General features: G+C 42.3%; 1 protein-coding gene across 7 annotated transcripts in view; it reads right to left on the reverse strand.

Annotated features, from left to right (window-relative positions):
* Nucleotides 1-303: 303 nt before the first annotated feature.
* The window catches only part of FOXP4 (forkhead box P4), a 159,618-nt gene continuing 134,240 nt past the window's right edge, over nucleotides 304-25,681 (reverse strand). For all 7 annotated transcript variants that reach the window (XM_081010069.1, XM_081010068.1, XM_081010070.1 and 4 more), the window contains 4 exons: nucleotides 15,671-15,792; nucleotides 13,409-13,475; nucleotides 12,098-12,264; nucleotides 304-10,577 (listed from right to left, as the gene is read on the reverse strand). In XM_081010069.1, coding sequence (XP_080866195.1) covers nucleotides 10,433-10,577; nucleotides 12,098-12,264; nucleotides 13,409-13,475; nucleotides 15,671-15,792 — 501 coding nt within the window. In that variant the 3' untranslated portion in view covers nucleotides 304-10,432. The remainder of the gene's footprint in view (nucleotides 10,578-12,097; nucleotides 12,265-13,408; nucleotides 13,476-15,670; nucleotides 15,793-25,681) is intronic.

The following is a 25,681-nucleotide window of genomic DNA, read 5'->3' on the forward strand; positions in this document are numbered from 1 at the left end:
CAAGGGGGCTCGTGCAAAATATTGTTATTTTTCTTTATGCACATTTTCCAAAAGAACAGATTGAGGACACAGGGTCAGTTAAGTAGACTTGAGGTTGCAGAACAGGGCTGAATGGAAGCACAACATATGGGGGAAAGTGGTTCCCTGTTGCTAATGCGCACAGGAGTGTTAAACTGCCAAACGAAGGTGAGAACATATTCAGTAGGGTAAGGAAAAGCAAACAAAAGTGCTACATGGAAAATGGATAATGTTCCATTTTAGAGGAGCTAGAGAAGAGTACATTTTTAAAGAGTCACAACCACCTCATAGGTAATTTAATTTTATTGCATTTTATAATGCCATTGTCATACAGATTACATGCAGCTAGATCTACTGTACAAGGGTTTACCGTCTGCCAGAGCAGACACACAGAAGTCCAGAGTACAAATACACAGCAATGCTATTTCCTTTATACATGGTGGAAATATGGCAGTGTGATGCAGTAGGAGGAGGATGGATCAAAGGTTTACAGACATCCTTCCCCCTCCCCAGTAACCTTTCCCTTCACACTGACTTGCCACCTGCTCAAAGGATGATCACATCAAACCAACAAATGTGAGGAAGGAAAAACCCACAATATTAAAGGTCACTGCATGTCCTGCCCCTTTCTTGCACCTTCCTGGGTACCAGGAGAAGGAAAAGACAACAGAGTGCTGACATGCCACAGTTCCCTACCCTCCCACTGTATGTTGGGTACTAGGATGAGGGAGAACAGATCCACTTGCAATAGAGAAGATCTAAGAAGGAGGAGCCCCTGGAGGCAAAATTAAATATTACAAATTAGCAAATCAGGTCATTTCAGGAGACATGTTAACCTCCCCATTTCCATTCAATGAGATCAGTGACCCCTTGGCTCATGCCAGACTGCTAAGCTGATACGGTTTGAAAGTCACTAGTCATTGTTTCCTGGGTGATTTTTCTGCCACCTGAGATTCAGTGAGAGATTTGGAAGACAAGAATGCCAAGTGGTGAAAAGCTCAGAGAAGCCGAGCCTCAACTCTTTGGGAAGGTTAACAGGAAAGCTGCTCCGAATAGCAAACGGTTAAAGTGAACAACAGGCCAATGGGGCACCAGTATTTCATTCCTACAGAAGAACAGCCCCATTGCAATGAGCAATAAGAAGACTCCCATTTGACAAATCCTTCAGCACTTTGGAATAGTCTAAATTTGAAGAAGGAAAAAACTAAAACAAAACCTCTGCAAATTATGCAGAGTGGCCACATTTATGTGGAGTCGAACACTTGAAAATCTACAGAATGGATAAACAGAACAGGCTCTTGTGGGTTTTTCTGAGTGGGGTTTTTGTATCTCTCCCCTTGAAATATACCTATTAAAGATTATGTAAACATACAAAACTGAAACACACACACCTTTGGTTTAATAAAATGTGTTTTGCTTCTGTTCTTACTTCTCCCAACTTTGAGGAAGTGAGAAGGAAAGGGAAATGATTACATCAGTATCCCAATTTTTTTTAAGCAACGGGTTCTCTCTTCCCACCCTCACTATTTCTACAACCTAATTTTCAGAAAGAAAACAAACCAAAGACAGCATAAAGAACTGGAACAGCATCCAAGTCAAGTCAAAGAGAGATACAAGAATGGCTTCCTAAATTCCAGAATAAGGGGGGAAAAACCTTCCTAAAATATTCCCTGCATTAGTTTCATCACAGGATAGTTAAATAGACAACAATAAACTAATTTTAGTAGGTTTTTAACCAGCATATATATCAATATATACAGATACTATCCTGCCACAAGTTGGGTTTGGTCTTTCCCACACTACCCCTTTAAAAGCCATTTTGAGGTAACAACAAAAACCATAAAAACACACAAGTACTATACGTAGTTTGAATGAAACAGAGTTTTGTGAAAAGTTATTTGTGCAAAAAACAGATGTACCTAATGCAGTTAAACTTGGGGAAAGTTAAGTGCCAAGATATTTTCAGCTTAAGAAAAGAGAACCCTCCAAGGCTCATGCCAGCCACACTTACTTTTCATGAACAGGGGATGAGGAATAAAGGGCACTGAACAAAGTTACAAGAGCTTAAAGCCACAAAAAGAAACTCTGTGGTGGTAAACTATTCTTCCAAAATGACTTATGGAACAACAGTAAATGGGCACATTTGATGAAGTGAAAGAAATTGCATGGATGCCTTAACTGTTAAGAGAAGATCTCATAGATTCATTGTCTGTTGGTACATATACTGCATTTACATATGGGTGCTGATGTTTTTAATATGGCATTACGGGAATTATTCAATTTTGAGCAGAAGACCAAAAAATTTTTTTTTTAAAAAAAAATCAGATGTTTAACCTGCCGCCAGAAAACTATCGACTACAGGCCCTTTCCCAGTCTGTATAAAGAGCCTCCACTTTTTGCAACAGCGGAATAGAAAGAACACCTTACAGATGAAATCACAGCATTGGAATACGTTTTGTACAATTCTGGGCAGAGAATTCAGTCAGTCATCATTACTCTTGATTTTGCTGGGAAGGCCAGAAGGAACAATATGGATTTCCCAAGCTTATTTTAAACACATTTATATTAATCTAAGACAAATAATATCAACAGTATTTGGATTTGCTCTTTTTCTCTAGGTAGGCTTGACCATTAACTTTTTCTGAATTTACACCAGTGTAACGAAACACACTGACTTCAATAACAAGGGCTGCGCAGATCTGACCATTTGCCAAGCAGTTGCTTACATCCTAACAACTATGCTCATTGTTGTCCATCACTTCTAAAGAGTTGGTGTTGCCAGGCTGGAACCCTTTTCAAAGAAATTCTCACAGAAAGGTAAACATTAGAGGAATGGGGAAATCCCCCTGTAACCCAGGAAAACACAATAAGACGACACTCAAAGCCATGACCTGGACACAAGAAAGGATCCTGGTCAGGTAGCTTGAGTCAGATTTAAATGAAAGGCAGCATCTAAAGAAAATTATGCCAACTGAAGCCATAGCAGTTCAATCAAGCAGTTCAAAAAACAGGAGCAAGTTTCACACTTCAAGCTGTTGGAGGGCAAACAGACCACAAATTGAATAGCTGTAGTGAACAGCATGGATTCAGTGATACTAAACTATAGTCTTTCTTCAGTGTCCTGTTATTAATCAAGCACCTGTAAAGATTCTTAAAGTTGTGTCTAGAAAGAGCAGGGATAGGGCAGATCCTGATCAGTTGCCCAGTAAAGTTAGTGGGAATCCTGTTGATATGAATGAATTTAGGATTTGCTGTTTTGCAAGTAATAATCTTTTCAGCTTTATACACAGGCAAGCCCATGAGTCATGTGGAAACTCTATTATAATGGCACTCCTTTATGTGTATAAAAGATGAGGCAGAATCTTAAAGCAACCAAACATCAAAACCACTCTAGTTTTGTGGTACATTTCTTTCATTGGGACAGTGCATTACCACTGAAAATTAGAAAGCTGTAGAAGCAATCAACGTGAAATTAATATCCTGGTTCAAATAGCTTTTGCTGGGGAAGTCAGAAACACAAGAAAAAATGAACCAAGCCAAGAGAGGATGGTTTTGACTTGAGCCATGGAAATGGAAACAATTGCAGGGCACAGAAGTTTGGAGGACTGAGAGAATGACACCCCAAACCTCCTCTTTAATTATCCAGCTCACATGCACACTGGCTCCCTTCAGGACCAGGGGTTGATTTGAAAATCCAAAGAGATTCAAAACTATGCCACTTGCCCAGTGACCAATATGCATACACCCCGCACACTGACAATTCTGATGCAAAATCCTGGTTGTAACATACAAAGCAGTGACGTTTGGACAGCACATCCAATGTTTTAAAGCTAGTGGGTTGCAACATAGCAGGGGGGCAGGGAGTGCCCTTCTGGCATTGGGGGGGGGGTAGGAATCACTGTCTGAGAAACTAAATAAGATAATAACACAGATAAACACACACAAATTCCTTCCATAATTAGTAGTAATATAGTATAGTTCTCACAGGGTTAAAGGAATCTGTGTCTGAGCTAGACTACTTCATGTGTCTGAATGCTCCTTCATGGGGGGGGGGGGGATCTGTCCATATAGACAACCAGATGTCAAGGAGAACCTTTCTTTCCAACAACTAGTTTTCTATGCGCATGGAAATACTGCATTCTCATGATCTCCTGTCCTACCTGCATTCTGAAGTGGTGCAACTCCAGACACAGATTTATTGCTGCAGCGAGAATTAAGACCCAAAGTTACCCTGTGGGATGCACACATTAATATTGTCACATCTAGGCAGGGAGGAGCTGTAACTGGCAGAAAAGGCTAGCAGCACAATACAGACTGGAGACGCTCCATTCTGGGTCAAAAGCCAATTTGTCTTACAAATTATGTATAAGCACGCCAGGGTCTCTAGAAAGGTTGCATCCTCTGTACCTGTAAGATAGCAAAGGTTCCTGCCTACTTTCACTGGAGTCATAGTAAGCACCCAATCAGGTATGGATTATGCTGTATGAGTGGGCAGTGTCCCACCAAGTTAATCAAGATTCTCAGTCAAGACTAGATTCTCTATGAAAGTGCAAGCCACTGAGGTTGTTATTGCTGCTCCAGGTCCAGAACTTGGGACCAGTTTTTATATTCATCAGAATCATAGTTAAGCTTTTCCTGGACTGCACCATGAGGATGTGGGTGGGTGGTGGCACTTGTTTGGCTTTCTAATGGAGGGGAAAATCCTGCACAGGGCAAACAACCACCTTTGCCTCACCTGTGGCCCAAAGCATTGCCAAAGCATTGCAGTCCAGGAAGTTTTACCATTTGATTCTACCAAAAGTATAAACTGGTTGCCATATGCCCAGCACTGCAGCAACAAGTTCAGCCTTAGGTACTCCATCCCTTGCCTCCAGTTGGTTTGAGATAATGGGCATTTAATATATTAACTATGACCATCATGCTCCCTTTTCTCGGGCCCCTCCAATAAGTGAGTCAACTTGAACAAACCCAAACAGTGAGGCACGGGTTTAGATTTAAACAGAGACAGTTATATTTCTAAAGAGAACCTCTTCCCGCAAGTGAGGATGGTTACAGTTCAGATATTGGCAGTACAGCACCAGGTAACACCACTTTAATACTGGCAGAACAACGCATATACTGGGCACTCCAGGACCAGCTGCAGGTGCCTAACACAAGTTATTGTACCAGGTAGGAGAAAAACAGACTGAGGTCAGTGAGGCAGAAAAGTAGCATCTTTGAAGAGTTCAAATTGATGGAACTTAGTAGGAATTGATGGGGAAAGAATACCAAGGGGTAAGATAAACAACACTGGGGTATAACCACTCAGCTCCAGAGTTGTTTTCAAAGCAATCTGACATGCTACAGCAGTACATGGATCATGATGGAGAAAGACAAAGATCCAATAAATATCTTATTGCAAAGTTGATCTACACATTAAATAGAATAAGGTGGCAGAATTCCAGAAGGAATCATTTCAGACTACAGGAATCTTAAACAAACCCTCTGTTATGTAAAAATAATCATCCAGTTTATATTAAACTAGTACATCAGGGAGAAGACAGAGGGTATAATTCAATGCTGCGCTGTTGCAGATGTTCTGCCTTGACAGATGGAATGATGCACTATTCTGGGATTCTCCCAACCCAATTTTAGAGGCATGGGGAGAGCCAGGAAGCCGTTGCACAAGCTGATGGAGTTTGTTAGGTGAATCCTACCCTATGTGTTTAGTCACATTTCCTACATGTAATTTCATACATGCAGGGAGTTAAAAAAAACACAAAACATTTTCAATGTATGGGAGCATTAAAATGGTGGCCACAACAGCCCCACCCCTGCAGTCTGAAATCATGCGGCCCAAAATTCTGCCATCTCACACTATGTGAATGTGTTAATTGACTCAATACCTTGAGTGGCTACAATGAATCTGCTGTGAGCTTTTCAAGACACATGCTACTCAGACAATGCCTTCAAGATCTGACAAGGCTCCCAATCATTTTGGATGATGAGGAAAGGGGTTAGGACAACAAAACTTTGGAAAGAACGACTGCTGAAAACAAAGAGTAGAATCCCAAACTGCACAAACAACCTCTGATAACAGCTGAAATGAAGGAAGCTATGATCTGAAAAGGGGAGCGAGTGAGACAGAAGCAGGTTCAAGAGAGACCCATGGAATGCAAACCCTCTCTAGGCTCAACGACGTACCCTTAGTAAAGCAAATGACTAACACAAAGCAGCAATCCATGATTCTGGTCTACCTTCATTAGAAGTGTACAAAACAGCACCTGTAAACTTTGGTTTAAATAATAACTTAAAATCAAAAGAAAGTGACAAAAGGGCTAAAGGGGTGCAGGATCTTTGTGAATTTCTTTTTGGCCTATGCCAGTTGGGATAAGTCAGAATAAAAGCACCAAACAAAAATTAAAACAAAAAGTGTTTTGGTTTATGCTTCTTGTCTAAGAAAGGTCTTTGGTCGACGGTTATGCCAATTGTAAAGCATTCTGAAGAGGGCACTAGGGAGGCATTGAGATATGGTCCCAAGGAGGAAGTGAGGTGTGGTGTGTTTCTGCTCAAACTAAGGATGGGAACATTTTCCTCAAGCTGCTTCTGGAGTTGAGCTGGGTCCTGAGGGATGGGTCAAAAGGTTCTGAGGTATTTTCAGCTCTTGCAGTCCGTCTTGACTGTATTTGCAGGCTTTGCCAAGCCAGCCACTCACTGGCAATGGATAGTTTCTCTAGGAAGGTTATTTAAAGCTTCTTAAATTTGATTCACATCCCTTAAGCAAGATCACCTCCAGCTTACTGCAGCTTAAAGATGGCCCCTCTTTCTTCCAATAGGTATACAGTCCACTTCCCATCAAACCAGAGCAACTACCCTCAATTAATCTAGATAATAAACTCCAATTTTGCTCTGCTGGTTGGAGAAGTCAGGAAGCTGAGTAGGGGGAATTCATGCTCAGTGGAGCCCTGTAGTGTAGACTCCAGGAACCAAGCATTGGTTTTCTGAGTGAGGACTGTGGCATCTCTTTATTCTTGCAGCCATGATTCAGGAAGGAAGGAAAGAAAGAAAGAAAGAAAGAAAGAAGGAAGGAAGGGTGGGAAGCTTTTTATATATCTTTACTGCTTTTCATTTTTGTCTAGTTATGATACAAATCTGGGTCACTTAAGCGCACTACTCAATATGAAGTTTCAGAAGGAAAGTGTTAGAGAGGAAGTATTGAGTGTTACATACATGGACAAATACAATCGCTTAGATAAGGCTTACACGGGGTAACATCAATCTCTGTTCTTTGTGACTTGAGGGGCAGGCTTCCCTTCCATCAGCAAACTTATTTAGAAAAAATATCACAAGGGGTTGGGGAGACTGGCCAAGAAGGTGACTAGAGATCATAGTGCATGGTGTTCCAGAATTTAATAAAAAGATATATTGTTCTAGTGTAACCCACCAGAGATCCTTCTAGGAGGTAATTCCACTGGCAAAATTGAGCAAACAGACTCAAATGATTCTGCTAGGTGGTTTTAGAGCTGTTGCAGAGACTAATCAGAGAGCACCTTTTTTGAGAGAGAGAGAGAGAGAGAGAGAGAGAGAGAGAGAGAGAAAATGAACTTGATATTGGTTAAGAGGTCTGATCCCAATCACCATTCACCTACAAACGTAAGTTTGGGGTTGTATAGAACTAATGTGTCATTCTGTACACTTAAGAAGAGGTAGAGTGGAGGCAAAAAGGCACACGAAGTGCCAGCTGATTTACTGTAACCTTTTAAGCTAAGCTTGGGAATTAAGGAAAAGAAGAAGGAGGGATTGTTATCATGGTCTGCCAGCTGGTGAAAGGAGACTTTAAGGAAGAATTTTAACACCATTAAAATGCACTGTGCTGGAGATAAATGGAGCAATGGTGCATACAGGCTAAATAGACAACATTTTGAGTAGGTTAGCTCTCTTCCTTACCCAGACGGTATTACCCCTCACTTTACCAGATGGTGCTTTGAACAATCGGGGGGGAAATTACCTAATAATGAAACAAAGAATGGTGCAAAGGAATCCTAAGACAAGTTAATCATGACTACTTTGCTCCAATGTCTTTGGGGGCCTTAGACTGGGGAGGGCATCCAGCAAGCTAATCTACGCCATGTTAAAGCATGGCTATGGCAGCTTACTCTTCTAACATAAAGGGTTGCATACAGAACACAATTTCTTGCTGGTTTGGGAATCTTCCAGGTGTGGCCAAGTACCAGCTTGTTTCCCCCAAAAGGTGATGATGAAACTCCTGTATCTTGATTAAACCCTTAATGTGGGGGTCATCCACACTTGTGTTTGTCCTGTGATTTCTAGGCACAAAATAGGTATGGGTTCCACTGCTTTCCCTGGGAATACCCGCTGTTTACTGCTGAATCGGTAAACCCCATCTATTGGATTTTCTGTAGATAAGCATTTATTCCAATTCAGCACTAAACAGGTTTTCCTAGTGAAGGAAGCAGTGGGACAAAAAAAGAACCTCTTGGACCCATGACTGGAAATCACAGGGGAAAAGGAAGTGTGGATAAGCCCTAGGTTACACAGATTTACTGGTGGGAGCGTGGACACACATGAGCTTGCTTTAGAGAGAGACTCCTCAAAAGCCCAGTATCCAACTTTTTTGACCCACTGCATCCCTTGTCCCACAATGGCCAAGACAATTTTTTGGTCACCAAGAGGGACCTTTTCGGTTGCCCTCTCATGGAAGTAGAGGGAGAGGAGCCTTTGGAAACCATTATTTTTTTCTGCTGGGAAGAGCTCTTGGAATATCCTCTTGCCTCTCCGTCCTGAAATTCTAATTTGAGGCATCAGACAATGAGTTAACATAAAATAAAAAGGCTGTGGGAAGGGTTTTTGGTTAACACTGTTTGTTCACCTGAAAGATGTACTAGATCCTACTGTAATGTTTTGGAAACTTTTGTTCCCCCTCCAAAATAGTTGGCATCTAGGAACTAATTGCTAGCATACCAATTGTGTGGTTGGATATATTTCCACTAGACAAGCTAATGTCTAGAAGGAAATGAGTGCTTCATCATAGCGTTGCTGTGTTTGGTCACAAAGGAAAAAAGTTTGTTGACCTTACATTTATATTGCTTTGAGTTTTGCATGGTCAACCGGCTCTTGGTTTTCTACAGCCACATACATTGGCCTGCCCCCACTTCCCCCTCCCCCCACCACAAGTGCTTCAGATTTTGCTGGCTTTGCTAAGTCAGCTCCACTCGCATATACTTGGCCTTCCCATTTACCCACCTCTTCACTCCCACATGAGCAACCAAGAGTCATGCTTTCTGGCCTTATCCCAGCATGGGTGAAAACGGAAGGGACAGAATGGAAGCTGGGAGGAGCAAGCAAAAGGTTTGTCTTGCAGAAGTTAAAGTCTTTCCCTGAATTCAGTCTCATGTTGGGCCCCAGCAGCTTGCTGTCCAATCACCTGGCTGTTGGCTTCCGGTAAAATTTTCACAGTATGTGATGGCGCGGAATGGATATTCATCCCTGGGTTTTGTGGTGAATAAAGCTTTGTGGACTGAAGTCTGGCTGTCAAGCATGACTGGTAAAAAGAAGGCTACTTCTTGAACTTGCAGGGGCACAAACACAGGTTGGAGAAAGAATAACCGAGTGGTTTTATGTGTGGCAGTGAGAGACCCTTTGGCTGTTTGTTGACCTACAGTGTATTCCTTATACGCAGCTCGGTTTTTTTCCATTTCTCTCTCATTCAGGAAATGAGCAGAAGCTGGGACAACACCAGGGCCACTGTAGGGTTCTAGTTCCAAACTGCTGTTCCAGTACGTTGAAATGGTGCTAGGGTGTGTGTGAGTTGTGTATGCATATATGCTAAGTGTGTGCGCGTGAAAAACATTCCTCCTAGTGCAAAGTTCTCAGTGGGATAAACTGGCAGGTTACTGGAAATGCTTTCCATGGGAAAGTGGGGGACATTCACAGAAGCCCATGGCTTGGATGCTGCCCCCTGCTGGACTGGATGCTTCCAAAATCTTGATTTGTGGAAACAATATGGCATATGAGCTGAAAATGACAAAACACAGAGCAGACAATACGAGACACCTTCTTTTTATCCCCATGAGAATGGGGTGATGGAGCAGGGGAAGGCAACAAAGAAGTCTTCGGACAGAACCAACCTACCATCCTCGTTTATCAGTTATAAAATAATAAAAAAAGTTAAAGAAAAAGCTCAACTCTGGTTTTTGTTTCTTTGCACATCCCCCTCTGTGAATGTCTGTTAAGAGTCACTGGGATGTAAGGAAGGGAAAGAAGTGTGTGCCTTCAGCAATGGGTAGACCCAAGGAAACCCTTTTGCTTTGCAGAAGTGCCTTAAACAAGATAACGCTGAAGGTCACCTTGAGGAGGTGGGAGCCATTGCTTTGTCTCTGGGGAAATGCTGGGCCTAGGTGAGGAGGGAGGGCCTTTAAGACAAGTCTTCCACTGGCAGCTCCTCCTCCATGTCTCTGTCATCAGGAATTGTCACATTCTGATTGGTTGTTGCCATGAGAGAAACAGGTCTGCTGTCATCTTCTGTCTCAGTTGGTTCTTCCTTCACATGGACTTGGTGGCTGCAGAATGGACAGTTGGAGATACCAAGCAGAATTAGAACAAAATTTTACTAGGGAAAATAAGATCATTCAGGAGATTACTAGCAAAAGAAGCAGGGCAGAAACTGAACATTTGGCTGAAAGGACATTAGTCCTGACTTTTTCAAGATCCCAAATATTCGAGTCTAAACATGTTTCGCTTGGGACAGAAATCTTTGCAGCATTTGGATCAATTACATAGGCTGGGGGCGTTTTATGGCAATTATAATGTTTAGTCTATACTCATTGCAATCTCCAGATTAACTTGCTGTTAATGTTTCCCCAGATGAATTTTAATGCTGATTATTTATTTATTATTTGAATATTCATCCAAATATCATAGAGTGGTTTACAACATAAAAACACAAAATGCGTAATAAAAACAAACCAATAACCCTCCTCCCACAAACACATTTAAAAGGCCTGGTTATAGAGAAACGTTTCCACCTGGCACCCCAAGATAGGTAATGAAGGCGCCAGGCGAGCCTCCCTGGGGAGTGCATTCCACAAATGGGAAGCCACCGCAGAAAATGCCCATTCTTGTGTTGCCACCCTCCAGACCTCTCATGGGGGAGGCACATGAAGAAGGACCTCAGAGGATGATTACAGGGTCTGAAAGCCCTTGTCATTACAATCAATGATTTGACATTTGGACATTGAATGTGTGGCTCCTATACCCACCCACCCACCCACCCATTCTAGATACAGTTGTACCTCCGCTTACGTATCCCTCCAGTTATGTAAACTTCGGGATACGTAAGCAGCAAACCCGGAAGTATATTTCCGGGTTTTTGCAGCGCTCTTCCGCCACACATGTGTGCATAGAAGTGGTCTTTCCAGTTGTGAAAACCTTGGATCTGGCCGGACCTCTGGGACGGATCCCGTCCGCAACCGGAGGTACCACTGTAGTTTACTACAGGCATAGGCAAACTCGGCCCTCCAAATGTTTTGGGACTACAACTCCCATCATCCCTAGCTAACAGGACCAGTGGTCAGGGATGATGGGAGTTGTAGTCCCAAAACATCTGGAGGGCCGAGTTTGCCTATGCCTGGTTTACTACGTCTGAGTAAGGCAGTATTCACTCAGGCTCTTATCCAACAGTGATGCTGACATTATACCTTGCCAAAAGGTACTGTACAACTGTGTGTTGAAGGAGGGTTCTGATGTGAAAATGAAGTATTCTTTAACTGGAAATCTGGTGTAAATTCATTAGCATTCCCAAGAAGGCCGTTTTGAACCCCAGGGCTATCCCCACCCCCACCCCACTGACACAAGCAGCAGGGCAAGACTCAAGTTGTACATGTATTTGCATCTTAAATGGGTCTTCCAAAAGTTGCACAGCCTGACCCACTAATGAAATGTAGAAGATGTCTGCATTTTAAAGACTACTGTATCTGTCATTGCACTTCTAGGGGAGCCCAAAATGCAGGAGCTACCAGAGCTCCAATTCATTTTTGCCTGGAAGGAAGCCTACAGAAAAAAAAGGCAAGTCTGAACTTACCTATACTGCTGTGGTGAAAGCCTGGGGCTATTGCTGCCATTACTGTTGACTTGTTCCACAGTGCTGCTCACATCATCATGGCCGACATGTAGCATGCCGCTAGTGGAGCTTGTGTTGATCATGGTGGGACTGTTCAGCAGAGGGAAGTTGCTCTCAGCCAGGGCTGCCTAAAAAGTCAAAATGTAAGTAATAAAAATAGCCTAGCACAATATCATTCCCTAAATAAAGACCAATTTAGTGGGTGTGTTGTGGGTGGGAATACAGTTAATGAATACTCAAAAAAAAAAAATTAAAAAAATGACAGGTTTACAAAACAATTCTAGTTCTATATACGTAATGAGAAATAGAAATTACTTTCCCCAAGTACTTAAAGTGCATCTGGCTATGTTTTCTTCCACAACAGCTCAGTGTACAGAAATGGAAATGTATGTTCCACTTTTAAATCTCACAGCATGAAACGAATCAAGGAACAAAAGTAACAACAAAAGCAACTAAAATACTTTTGTAAAATCTCATTAATAAACTTTCCTGTGTTGGTTTTATTCCTTCAACAATCATGGGAATGAAACTCAGATGTCAGAAAGGTGAGCTTTTTGTGTGTGCTGAGGAAGCTCAGCGCACCCACTTCATTGGTTAAGAGAGTTCTGAAGTCTAATTTAGGGGACTTGTTAAATAGTGCTAGGTCACTGGTTCCTCAGCAGTAATCATCCTAATGATACCTGCACAATTATTCCATATCTGGACCCTCTCCCTATCCATAGACCTTCAACACCCTAGTCTACCAACCTACTGAGAGGGGAGGCTGAAAGGACAATTTCATTTAACATCCTGCAAGGCACTCAGCTGTGATGAGGGAGAACGAGGTTATTTAGATATTCTGCCATTTGCTATCCTTTACTCCTTACAACTATTGCCAAAACAATTGGTCTTTACATTGCCTAGGAGGACATTAGTGAGCTACTGCAACAAACAGTAAAGTGGGTTTCTGGCCCATTTGGAGTGAGGGCTCTCACATGACTGTGGAGAGTGGGATTGCTTAGGTTGGTCTGGTTCTCCAATATATCTTGTGGGAAAGGAGCACTGGCTATCATGCGATAAGAGAAACAGAAAAACTAAAACAAAGACCACCTTTTATGCATTTGATTTCTATATTTTATTTTATTTCTATACTCACATTGCTATGAGGAACCAGTGGAGTGGGAGCTTGCTTTGTTGGACATGAACTGTGAACACAGCACTCTCTCAACAATGGATGGCTCTCTCTAATGGGAGTAATATTACCTATAAAACTTGTTCATTGGTGGGTCATACCTGGTAGCTGGCATTAAGTGCTCCATAACTAAGGCCAGAAATCATGTTTTTGACTAAAGTTGGACTCCTGTAAACAAAAGAAGCAGCTGTTAGCATTCTTATCTAAGCACAAGATGCAAAAATAGACTCACTATGGAAGAGCAGCTGCAATAGTTGCTGCCAGTGTTAAGAACCTAAGAGCCCCGCTGGATCAGACCAAAGACTGATCTAGTCCAGCATCCTGTTCTCACAGTAGCCAATCAGATGCCTATGGGATGCCTGCAAGCATTACCTGAGTGCAAAAGTGTTTTCTTTGCTTGTGATTCTTAGCAGCTGCCATTCAGAGGCATACTGCCCTCAAAAGTGGAGTAGAACATAGTTCTCGTGGCCAGTAATCACTGACAGGTTTATCCTCCATAAATTTCTCTAATCCTCCTTTAAAGCCATCTGTGCTGGAGGCCATCACTACATCTTATGGGGAAATGATAATGGTGGTTCTTTCTTCAGTGTCTGAAAATATGCCCTACTGTGGCTGGAAGATGGTAACCAGTCCCATGTTATTCCCCCTCCATCTACTACAATCTAAATATTTAGATGAGGAGCGACTAACCAGTAATCCTCAAGAGGTTACAGGACTATAATCTTATCTTCCCTGACCATTGGCCATACTAGCTAGGACTGATGGGAGTTAAGAATACAGCATTTGGAAGAGCACAGGTTAGCCACCCCTATCAACTGTGTCCTAGGCTCTGCTGTAGTCTGTGCTGTTTCATTTTAGACATGTCTTGAACAAACATTGCAACAGTTGTCAGAGATTTTTAATCTGAAGGGCTAGGGGTTTCTTTTAATCTATTCTCTCCCCCATTTCTTGTTTGTGTACATAAATACACTAACAGGTTTTCTATGGTTACAAGAGCTAATACCACAAATGGAATACCACCAGTGGTGCCCTGTTTGTTGCCTGCGCAGCTTCCACTAGTGGTAAGTGAATGTTTTTGGCTGTGGAAATATGCTCCTATGTGCATGCAATGCTACTGCTACATACTGCTACGATGCTTGCAGTAGTATCCTATGGTTGTCTACTCAAGATGTTCCTTTGTGTTCAATGGAGCTTACTACATGGAAATCCTATACAAACTTACACTGTGTCTGACAGCTTGCTGAACAGGATTGTACTCCTCTTCCCAAGGATGTTGTCTGGCAAGCTATCAGACATGCTGTAAGTTTGTACAGGATTGCAGATTTGTTCGTATAAATTTAAAGGGATGACTATCATTGGTACCCCAATAATATTTACTGATAAAAAGGTTAAAGTGAAAATATGTCATTTTACATGTCTCGCATCCCTCTTCACAAAATTATTCCTTTGGCTGGAAATAGCCAGTGATGTTTATGTGACAGTTCCATACAACTGCCCCATCCTCAAATGAACCTTTGTAAAGTAAAGAGGGAATGCCTCTTCAACCATAATGTTTGCTGACAAGAGGGTTGTTGTCTCATTGCAGGTAGAGAACATGAACCCATATTTCCAATGCACTGCATACTTCTAAATGTACATCTTTGCAGTAGTGAACACACACACACACAGATGTGATAATCATAGAGCAGTGTGCAATGTTAAAGTTCAGTTCTGGAAACTGGCACAGGCAATAAACATATTAATCAGTGAAGCAAAAGCTAAAATACGGTTCTGAAAAGAGTAAATTCATAGGGAAATCTTGCAGGAATGAAAATAATAACTCAGGCCTCTCAGCCACTTCTGAGCTTACCTCAGGGATAATAGATGGGGATTATATCCCAATCATTTGAAGAGGGATATTTACTCCTTCACAAAATACTAATTCATTTACAGAACTCATAGCCACAAGATTTACCAGTGGTTGTCACTAGCTTTAAAAACTTCCCTCTGCCCTTCAAATTCATTGGGTATTTATCTACACATATTAGCAATGATGTATGTTCAGACATGGTATACTGCCAAATTCAGAGGACAGCTGTTGCCTTCAAGCCTTGTGTGCAAATTTCTCAGTAACATCTGCCAGGGCACAGTTTGGTCCTAACCAAACTTTGGTCCTAACCAGCCAGGTTGTTTTCATGATTCTGCCCCTGAGTGTGCAGCCCAGATGAGAAACATGTTGCTGGAAGATGTGCTGCTGCCCCACTGCTCCCCTCCTATGTACTCCCCCCCCCATGAGATGAGCTTTGCATACTCCCAGCCGTTCTCATATTCAACTGCAGCACTCCTCTTTCCATGGAGGCTGCCTGGCAAGCTGTCTGACACACCCTGTCATCTTTGGTGGCCTTCTCTTTTGGTACTCAAGTTCATCTACAGTCCAGACGGCTCCCTTGACATTCTCCACTCGGACGAAGCACTTGTGTAGGCTCAGGTTGTGGCGTACGGCATTCTGCAGGGAAGACAGAAAGAAGATAAAGAATGACGTTGAAACACGTGAAGACCTTCTGCTAGACAGCCCTCTTGGCAACGCTTCCAGCTGATACCTCTGTTAGCAGCCAGTCTCCTACAGATTAGTCAGCAACCTGCTACAGATAACCTGAAAATCTGTCTCTCTGTGTAATGGGGGATGATGCTTTCGGTCTACCATTTTCTGAAGACAACCATCTGCTCTTTATGGTAATAGCTAGATATTTTGGGTATTGTCTCTACTGTACATGCTCCTATGCCGTATTACTCAGCTAGATTGTTGCCTGGGTCAGCACCACCTCCTGATCAGTTATCACCTCGTCTCATCCTAATCATGATTGGTCCCAGCCACCTCCTCACAACAGCAGGGATGTGCTCACATACCTCTGGACTATCCTAAAGAAACATCACAGCTGGCATCGAGGTACCCTCAGCAGCACACACCAGCAGTGAGAGCGGAAGATGAGCCCCTCTCCTTCAAGGGCAATTGATGGGATCAACAAATGCCAGCAGCAGCTGGGAAAAGGCTTGGTCAGAAATGCAGAAGGAGAGGGCTACTGTGTGACATTCCAGCAGAGCATGCTATGCAGAATGTTTCAGTCCTGTTATTCTGAGATCAGCAGGACAGCGACCACACCATTCCATTCTCTGGGACACTTGCTAACAAAGCTTCCATGGAAGAGCCATTTTGTGATTGTGTGTCTTGTTCTCACCTCCCACGGAAGTGAACTGAGAATGGTTGCTGGGCTTCCACAAACCAGCCTACGTAATTGCTCATTATTGGCTAAATGTAGAGAAAAGGGAGGGAGAGGGAAAGGAAACTAAATATCGTGCTGGGAAATGAATTGCCAATGCCAGCTCCTACTTGGAAATCCTCAGCCTTCCCCCCTCCCATCACACAGCCCATCCTTCCTCTTTATTCTGTGTTGCCCATCTTTACATTTCTAAACGTAAAATAAAGAAAATGCACGTACACAGGCAGTGTTGCCCCGAGAGATACTAGCTCCCTTTCCCCCCTTCCAGCTCCCTGCCATTTGCTACTGCCCCTATTTCATTACCAATTTTAATTTGCCTCTAATTAAATCCTGTGTATTTTTCCGACTCACTTGCTAATCCATGAGGGAGGCAGGAGGCTGGAGTGGAATCTCTCCGAGCTATAATTACAAAGGGCCTAATCACGTCGGGGCTCTGCCTTTGAATAAATTTCCTTGCATTAAGGTTCTCAGATTCTCTGCCTTGCAAATGAGAATGACCCCAATTTCAGGATGTTGGCCTCAGAGGGTTTTTTTTTTTATTTCGAGTCCTGATTCGTGATGAGAGACTAATTCGTTACGCTAAAACATTAACAGCAATTTAAAAGGTCGAACGGGGGCCGTATAAACAAAAGAGCTGGCCAAGACAACAAGGCAAAAGAGAGAGATGGGGAATAAAAACCCCACCTTCGAAAGTGTTACAGTTCTTGGAAACTCAATGAATCAGACTTTTTCTTCCCATACTGGCTACAGTATTTTTCAAGCCTACCCATTCCTCCTCCCCATCGACTTCCTTCTATTATTTACCCACCTGAATATTTGTGACAATGCAATTGTCCCTTCCTAGTGCCCCTGTTCTCCAGACATGAGAAGAGAGGCCTCAATTTCCATTTTTGTTATAACTGACAGCAGTTCAGGCTAGAATTATATGGGGCCTGATGTTGCCCATGTACCACTTGAAAATGTGTTCATCACTACCATACTCTTATCACTACACAGTGTTCAGCAACAGAGGAAACTTCTTTCCTGCATTCAGTAAGACCACATCAACTAACAGTAAGGTTAATGGTCATCGCATATCAGGCATGCCTACGAGCAGTAAAAACCCAAACAGTGCATCTTGCTCAGTCTTGTCATGCTTGTGGCATGTTGGCACACATTTCCAATAGGTAAATACCATGCCAATTTTCAAGGTGAGGGCCCTTCTACATGGCACTGTTTGCTTGCGGTAGCTCTGCATAAGCTTTGCAAGAGCTTGAGGGATTTCACATGGCATCATGGCTTGGACTTGGTAACACTTTCAGGGAATTGAATAGCAGCCTGATGAAATGGCTTGGGGATTTGCTTTGCTGCTCTCAGAACAGAGTACTGAATAGCGTTTCTTCTTCTGCACCACCTTTACGATGACATTTGAAGTGCCTTATAACCCTCTCTCTTTTTGTGGCATTGATGCTGCTGCAGTGTGAGGTGCAGATGAGCTCTGTACCTCTGTGGTTGATCATCTGTGAGTAGGAGATCTGCCTCAGGGCTTACCCCAGACAGGAATCACACAAGTGTGTGTGTGCATGAGACAGAAAGCATGCCTAAATGGCTCACTGAGTTCCACAAAGGGAATCTCAGGCAGGATGTGAATCTGTCTCTAAAGACAATCCCAATGAAGAAATCAAGAGAATAAGGTCAAGCTTTCCCTGTAAAATGCTATGGCCTCCTGTTTTGTTTTTGGTACAGCAAATCCTGTATGGGATTGGTTACTGTTGGAAACACCACATCTGCTTCTGTTAGAAAATGACGGCCTTTTCTCTTTGGTCTCCACTGAAACCGCTTTGAAGGCAGACACCCTCTGGCGCTGAAATCAGCAGATGAGCACGTACGTCTTTTGCAAACCTGTGCTGGGGAAAATTCTACCTCTGTTTCATTAGTGTGGCCATGCTGCTATTGGCCAGATGATGAAGGCCGAGAATGTTATCTGCATGTGGCTCATGAGGGCCATAATGAGACCGGGAAATCATCCCCATTCTGCCCCAAAATATGGCAGTGATGGATTTTGGTTGCAAGGGTCTCCCCATTTGACATTGATCCCTACCCAGCAGACTGCTTCTATCATTTTTTTTTATTTACAAACTTTCTGAACTGCTCTTCATCCAAACAGAACCTTGGCGCAAGTGTGTGTGTGTACAATACTAGCAGAAACTATAAAGCAAAACATTAAGCACCACAGAACAATAAAAACAGGCTAAAAACCAAATCATTTAAGAGCAAGGCTTGCTCTTCTGATCATCAAGAGGTATAGAACAGACTCAGGCTCGCTTAGCACCCATTCAGTGTTTTATGGGGTACCACTAACCATCCATAGCTGGCAACAGGACATTGGCTTGCTTATATGCACAGGGCAGGAAAGGAAATGGAGGCCAAATGAGGCCACTACATGTGCAGGGATGTTCACAGATTCTTCCTGAAAATCCCACATGCATTTTCATAAGCTGTCTAGGAATAACTTCACACAGAAATCCCAGGAAGGAAAAATCTATGAAAGGTGCTTCTGGCAGCATCTGAAGAAAGAAACACTAAGCTTTCTAGCTCTTTATGTGGATTATTTGCTGTCTCTTGGCCATCCCAGTGGCTGGCAGGAGGGTGTCGCCAAGTGTGTCTTTCCTCTTTCCTTACTTCTGTGGTCTCCTGCTCCGGGGAGGCATCCTTGCATGATTTAAATGCAGCTTTTGTGTTTTGACAGAGTATTTGTTTAATGCCAGGCTTGGCTGCTCTGTTTGCTTCTTATCTTTGTCTTTTCTAATGATGTTTGCTTTATGCCCCTGGCCCAGCTTCTCTCCCCAGCTTCTACCCCAGCCATTCAGCATCTCCCTGTTACATGCGCTGCTGCCACTGCCGCCATACCAACAGAATCCTCCTCACACCTGCCTCTTTGCAGGCACCTCTTGCCATACCTCTTGGCACCTATTTACTTTGCACTCACCCAGCTCCTACTACCTAAGTACCTCAAATCGCTCCAGAAGGATTAAACCATCATTTAAAAAATGAAATGCTTTCTTTGTGAGACAACCAACGTAATATGCGCTTTCACTGGAACAAGCCGTAGTGCTGGAATTTCTGTTCCTTCCCATACCTCTTTTATACTGACATTATTTTCTTCAATTTTGCCGGAGACAATAAAGAAAAATATGGGACTAAATGGCAAACTGAAGCAAACACAAGATTTTAAAGCTATTTTTCAAAGTAAGATTTTTTTTTTTTAGTAGAGATTTTCAGTCTGCACCAATCTATTTCTAATTAGCCAAGGGTGCAATTAATGTCTACACAACATCAATAAAGGATGTAGAAATGGACATCATTCCTCACTTCCTCTCTAAAGGCTAGAAAGAGAGTCCAAAAATTTGGATTTCTGGCTCCTGCCCTAACCCTTTTAGGCATAGCATTTTCTATGGGGCATGTAGTTTTAAACAAGAGTGACAGCTATAGCTTGGCATATCTCCACATCCCCTTCCCCAATTCTCTTCAATAGGACCCTACTTGCAACGTGTCCGGGATGCTGTCTACAGTTATTTGTGTCTTGCACAAGCACAGCTTATTTACTTGTAGTAATCCACCTGAACCATTAGGGGGACTCAATGACTGGTGCACAAACTTACTTACAGAGCACTTGAAATGATTGCAGCCTTCCTCAGTTTGTTTAAATTACCTATTCACAGACACCCATTCTGGTTAATATTGTGGCTCTTACTCTTTGCTTAGAAAGGAAAATAAAAGGGTCATCTAATCACAGTCTTGTTTCAAATCATTCCCTACGCCAAAACGCAAACGTTCCCATGACGCTTGCTTAAAGGCTGATGCATTTAACCAAAGTACAAAAATCTAAATAGAACATAGATAATTAGTCTTATAATTGTTCACATCGAAGGGAGAGCAGATTTTGTTTTTATATCACCCTCTCAGTTAGGGGCACTTTGATACATCCCTTTTTAGGCATATCCAGCCAAGCATGCAACTCAAAATATGGCAATGTGTCTTTTTACTATTAACATGTATATGGGGACATCACTGGGCAGAGCAACCCCTCCCCACACACATGTTGTCACTCATACATGCCAGGCATGCACTTTTCACCGCACAGATTTTAAAGAGCAACACATGTAGTTGTCTTCAGAAGGTCCCATAGGGTTAAGTAGGCGAGATGAAGGTGGTAAAGTCAGAGGAAAATTCAATGGTGCAAAACACCGGAATGAAAGACGGGGAGAGTTTATGAGAGCAAAGGTTTGAGACAAAGAACGAAATGAAAAGAACGAATATATAGTAGGATTGTATTAGCCTTATGCACCCCCTTGCCAAGAAAGTGGGAGTTGCTGAAACAAACTCTTGCTGATACTCTGTACCAATGAACAAAAGCAGCTGAGGAAGGCTTAGAGGATGAGCAAAGACGAAAACCTGTAAACCTTACAGAATTAAAATACAGGCACAGCAATACGTTGTGAAGCAACAGATCTCATGCTGGGGATGGTGAAATTACACATTTCAGTTCTCTGACATCATTATTCATGGTCAGTCATCCAGACAGAGGCACAGAACACCAGCAACAAAACAACTGATTTGGGAACAGGATGCCAGCCTTCCTCACAAAATGGGGCCTAACATATTTCCAGGCGGGCTTCAAAGAAATTAATTTAGAATTAACCAATTTCTCACAAGTAACTGAAACGTCTTTAATTCTGCTGTCAAATCCACCATGTCTATGGCGTACTTTAAATATCTTTGAATCATTAACATCAAAAACACGGTGAATAACGGCAGTTAGTATTCACTCATGCAACAAGCCCAGATTTACAAATAAGTACCTGCAGACTACTATGAAAGTTCAGTATAATGGAAAACACCTTGCACTAAATGACTAATGTTTCATAAGAATTAAGGGTGTTAATAGTACACAGTGAACAAAAGAGATCAAAAGGTGAAGAAACAAAATAGTTTGTGCTATAAATAACAAGTGAGAAAAGAGCTGCAGCTTAAAATAAAATAAAATCCAGTTTTATTTCTATCTAGCGCGTGCGCACCCCCCCCCCCCCCGGGCACAACCCAGCCAAAGTTAAGCACTTTAAGTCACATCATTTGCAATAGGAGAACAGTGCACATGCTTAACATTTTTGCTGAAATTTAGTGAACTGTTTTCTTTCTAGCAGTATACAAACAGATTTATTTCTGTCTTGCAACCCAGAAAATACCTGGCAGAGAGAAAATGGGACAAGTAGGACATCCACTCTCAAGGAAGGAGGGGAGCATGGTGCCCATGTGCACTGTCTCCACTGGGCTCCTCCCTCCTGCCTGCACTTTTGGTAAGGGAATGAAAATGGAACAACCCACTTGCAGGCCTGGAAAGGAAGAGGAGCTATTGCTGTTATGGTATTTTTACAACAAGGGTGTAAAACTCTAAATTACCAAGGGACACTTTTAGGATTGCTTTACCCCATCAACAACGGGCAAGCATTTCTGCCAATTGTTATACTCCGTCTTTTCTTTTTAACCACTTCCCTGTTGACTCCCATGCCCCCTGCTCTGTATTCCCTACTGTACTCTATCTGAACTACCTCAGGTCCTTCTATAGCTGCTCTCACTTATCATACTTTCACCCAGCACATCCTATTTGTCACAGCATCCTCATCTCCTCCTTTCCTCTTGCTCTCAACCATCATATCTGCTATGCAATAGAACTCTCTTCCCCGCAATCTGTACCAGCTTCTCTCTCATTTCCCTGTCTCTCTGCATCCTCATCTCTATTACTCCCTTTTCTTCTTTGAGTCTTTCCATACTCTATTTCTGACCTTCTTAATTATCTCTACTCTTCACTACTGAAGCCCATGGCAAGAGGACACAAAGGGGTGGAATGCAATGTTGTGCTAATATTATTGTTGTGCCAGAACAAGCATTTCTGCTTGCCAGATGGAATGATTTCCTGCCTTGCCTCCCTGAACTGTTCAGGGGGTTCTCCTAAACATCCAGAGCTGATCTGGGGGAGATGCAGGAGGCACATTGGGGGGGGGGGAGCTCCACTGTGCTACCAGGAGTCCTTGTGCTGGCTTCTACTAGTGCTCCAGCTTAGTTGAATCCGGCCCTAACCTTTCTTTTCCTTAGCAATTTACACACTGAAGGAGTTTCTGACACAAAAAGGCTATATAGCATGGCCAACTGAATGAATCATGCTGTCAAAAATGGTACCGGTTCCACTGACTACCTCTGAATCCAGAGAAAGAGAAGGACCAGTCTACCAACCTCACGCCACCTGTTAATGAATCTGTGAGGTTGAGAGAGATTTGTACTCATGCACAATAAGGTAGAAATGGGCTACAAAGGATGGATGTTTGACATTCTTTTTTGTGGCAGTGCATAGATTACAGAATGCCCTTCGTTGCAAAAGCCATACAGCTTCTCCTTCACTTGTTTTTATATAGGAAGTAAAGACCTACTTGTTTCCATAGGCCTTCAATGCCTGGCAGCCTCAGCATTTTGAATTATCTGTCATTGACTGGTGATAGGTCTTTCTAAAACTGATTTCAAATTTTCATTTATTATGGTTTATTGTTTTTAAATGAGGTTGTTAGCTGCTTCACTATGTGACAGAAAACCAGGATATACGTATATTGAAATACAGTAAAAGGAAATTAAATGTCCCAGTGGTCCTTAGCCATGGAAGTGCCACAATTGTTAATGGGCCTTAAGTTCTGTAGGTCTGGTCTACAACTCAGCTAACATTTGGGGAACCTGCCTGGTTCTCTGTACAAATATGTTTGTGCAGAAAGGAGTTGTTCATTTATTTATTTAACAAAATTTGTATACTGCTGAGCTGTAAATAACCTCCAAGTGGTTTACAATAAAATATAATTTAAAATACACATCATTTTAAATGTTTGTGTGACAGAGGAACATTAAGCATGCACATGCATATATTGGTGTGTGCTTCCTATGTTTGTATGTGTTTTCAACCTTTACCGTTCTTAAGGAGAATCAGCCTTTTGGTCATATAACTGAATATGACAGGGTACTAAAGGACATAACAGTCAGAGTAGATTTCTTTCAAGACCATACTAAGTTACTCTTGGGGGGTGGACCACCACTTTTTAAATTACCTGCTGTTCCATTTACTTTTTTCTCCACATAACCCAGGTTTTCCTAGTGTTAAACACCCTACTGTATTCATTGTATAGTGATCCTGGATAAATATTGCCCTTTATCTACTTTGACAATCAGCATGGCGTATTGCTTAAAACCAAGAGGACCTTCAGTGGAATAAGGATGATAGTGATCTTGAAAAATTCACCTCAAACCAGGGGTAGTCCAGGCAGGCAGAGATTGGCAGGTCAGGTGGGGGATATTGTGCGCACTAATACTACTATGGGGAACCAACTGCCATAATTTTTTTTAAAAACCAGAAATTTCCATGTTCAAGCCCAGAAATATTTTACAACCCAGCCATATTTTCCCCTAAAAATGTTAGGTGGAGCAAACTAGTGCTCCTGGTAGGGTGCTATAGTGGTTTTAGCCTTGACAGACTGACTGTGAGCTAGAGGGCTAACATTTTCTTTCGAAGGTAGCAGAGAGGAGAAGGAGGAGAGTTCATCTGTTTGCTGAAGAGATAATTTATGATAAGTGACTTAAGAGACAAATGTGTCCACATGTAAGGATCTCTCTTTGAATATTCCATTTCTGAGCAATTTCATATTGTTTGCCTAACATAAGCCCCCTTCATACGTGATCAAGGGGCAGCAGTGCTGTCACAGAGATTTCTTGTCACAATCAAATGTTTGATGTGCATGTCTGCAAAAGGGAAATCTACTTATATAGACCTGTACACATGTAGGCTTCTTTGTATTCTGACATGGGTCAGGGTTCCACAGAATGCAGAGAGATCTACATATATGGCTTTCTGCACTGCAGACACCCATGCCTAATGCAATGTAGCCCCACTGCCTCTTGATCATGTGGAGTCTCCTCTCCATGGTGAACGCATGAAGGGGGCTATTCTCCCCCTAAGGCTTTTGGGGACATATTCAACAGTACTGATGATTTTGTGGGGTCCCTGCTCACTTTTGGTCTTCTGCCCCATGTCCACTCACCCTAGAAGACATTTTGAAGTTCACATAGTCCACGACTGTATTAAGGAAGACTTTACATATAATTATTTAAATGACACCACACAACTATGAAACAGAAGACTTTATGTCCTCTGGACAGGAAAATTCTAGAAGTATTCCATCTCTGGTGCAAACAACATCCCTTTTACAAGTGTCCCTGGGACTCCTGTGATGAAATGCAAGAGGCAGGTAGCATGATAACTGTGAAGAATGAGCTGATATTTCATTTTGTTACCAACACATTTTTATTTATCTTATGCAAAATATATTTACTTTCGCGTGTGTGTGTGTGTGTGTGTGTTTGTGTGTTTAAAGCAGCCATAACTTGCCCACTAGGGAAAAGGACAGGACAGAAGTCCAAAAGAGGGATAGGTTTGGATATAGCAGTATACAAATATATCTGCCTACCGACCTTAGAGTACAGCTGCAAGCAAGCACTCTCGTATACCTGCACTCTAAAACTGTAAGAAAACATAAAAGCACAAGGCTGTGTGCTGTTGGCATAATAGTTAAAGACATCACATGCTGCTTGAAAATTTCACAGCGGTTGTATTCCCTCAAGCACTTTCCTATCTGGTGTTTTGAGAATGCGATTACAGCATAGCATAAGCTATTATAGCTGAAATTTGTTGTATTGTAAATAATTACATAGTAGGAAAAATTCGTCCTCTGGCAGGTGAATTGACTAGGTGTCAGCTAATAATTGTTTTCCAGACTCTAGTGACTAAGATTATATAATTCTTGAAGAAGCTGGAGTGAATATTCTTTCAAGTCTCTCATTTTGCACTTGAATAGGTTAACTATCTGTCTCCATCTACGGATGATGTGGCGAGCAAACCCCTAGAATCAGAGCTTACAGTGATTTGTTACATGAGCGCAAGCACAGCTTATGTTAACCAGAAATGAAGGGACCTTTTTCCTCAGCTGAGTGGCAACTAAATAAAGGAGGGAGAGAAGCTCCAGACATGAATGACAAACAAAATCCAGG

The sequence above is a fragment of the Podarcis pityusensis genome (genome assembly GCF_964106645.2).
Source record: "Podarcis pityusensis genome assembly, chromosome: 6".
NCBI classification, from domain to species: Eukaryota; Metazoa; Chordata; class Lepidosauria; order Squamata; family Lacertidae; genus Podarcis; species Podarcis pityusensis.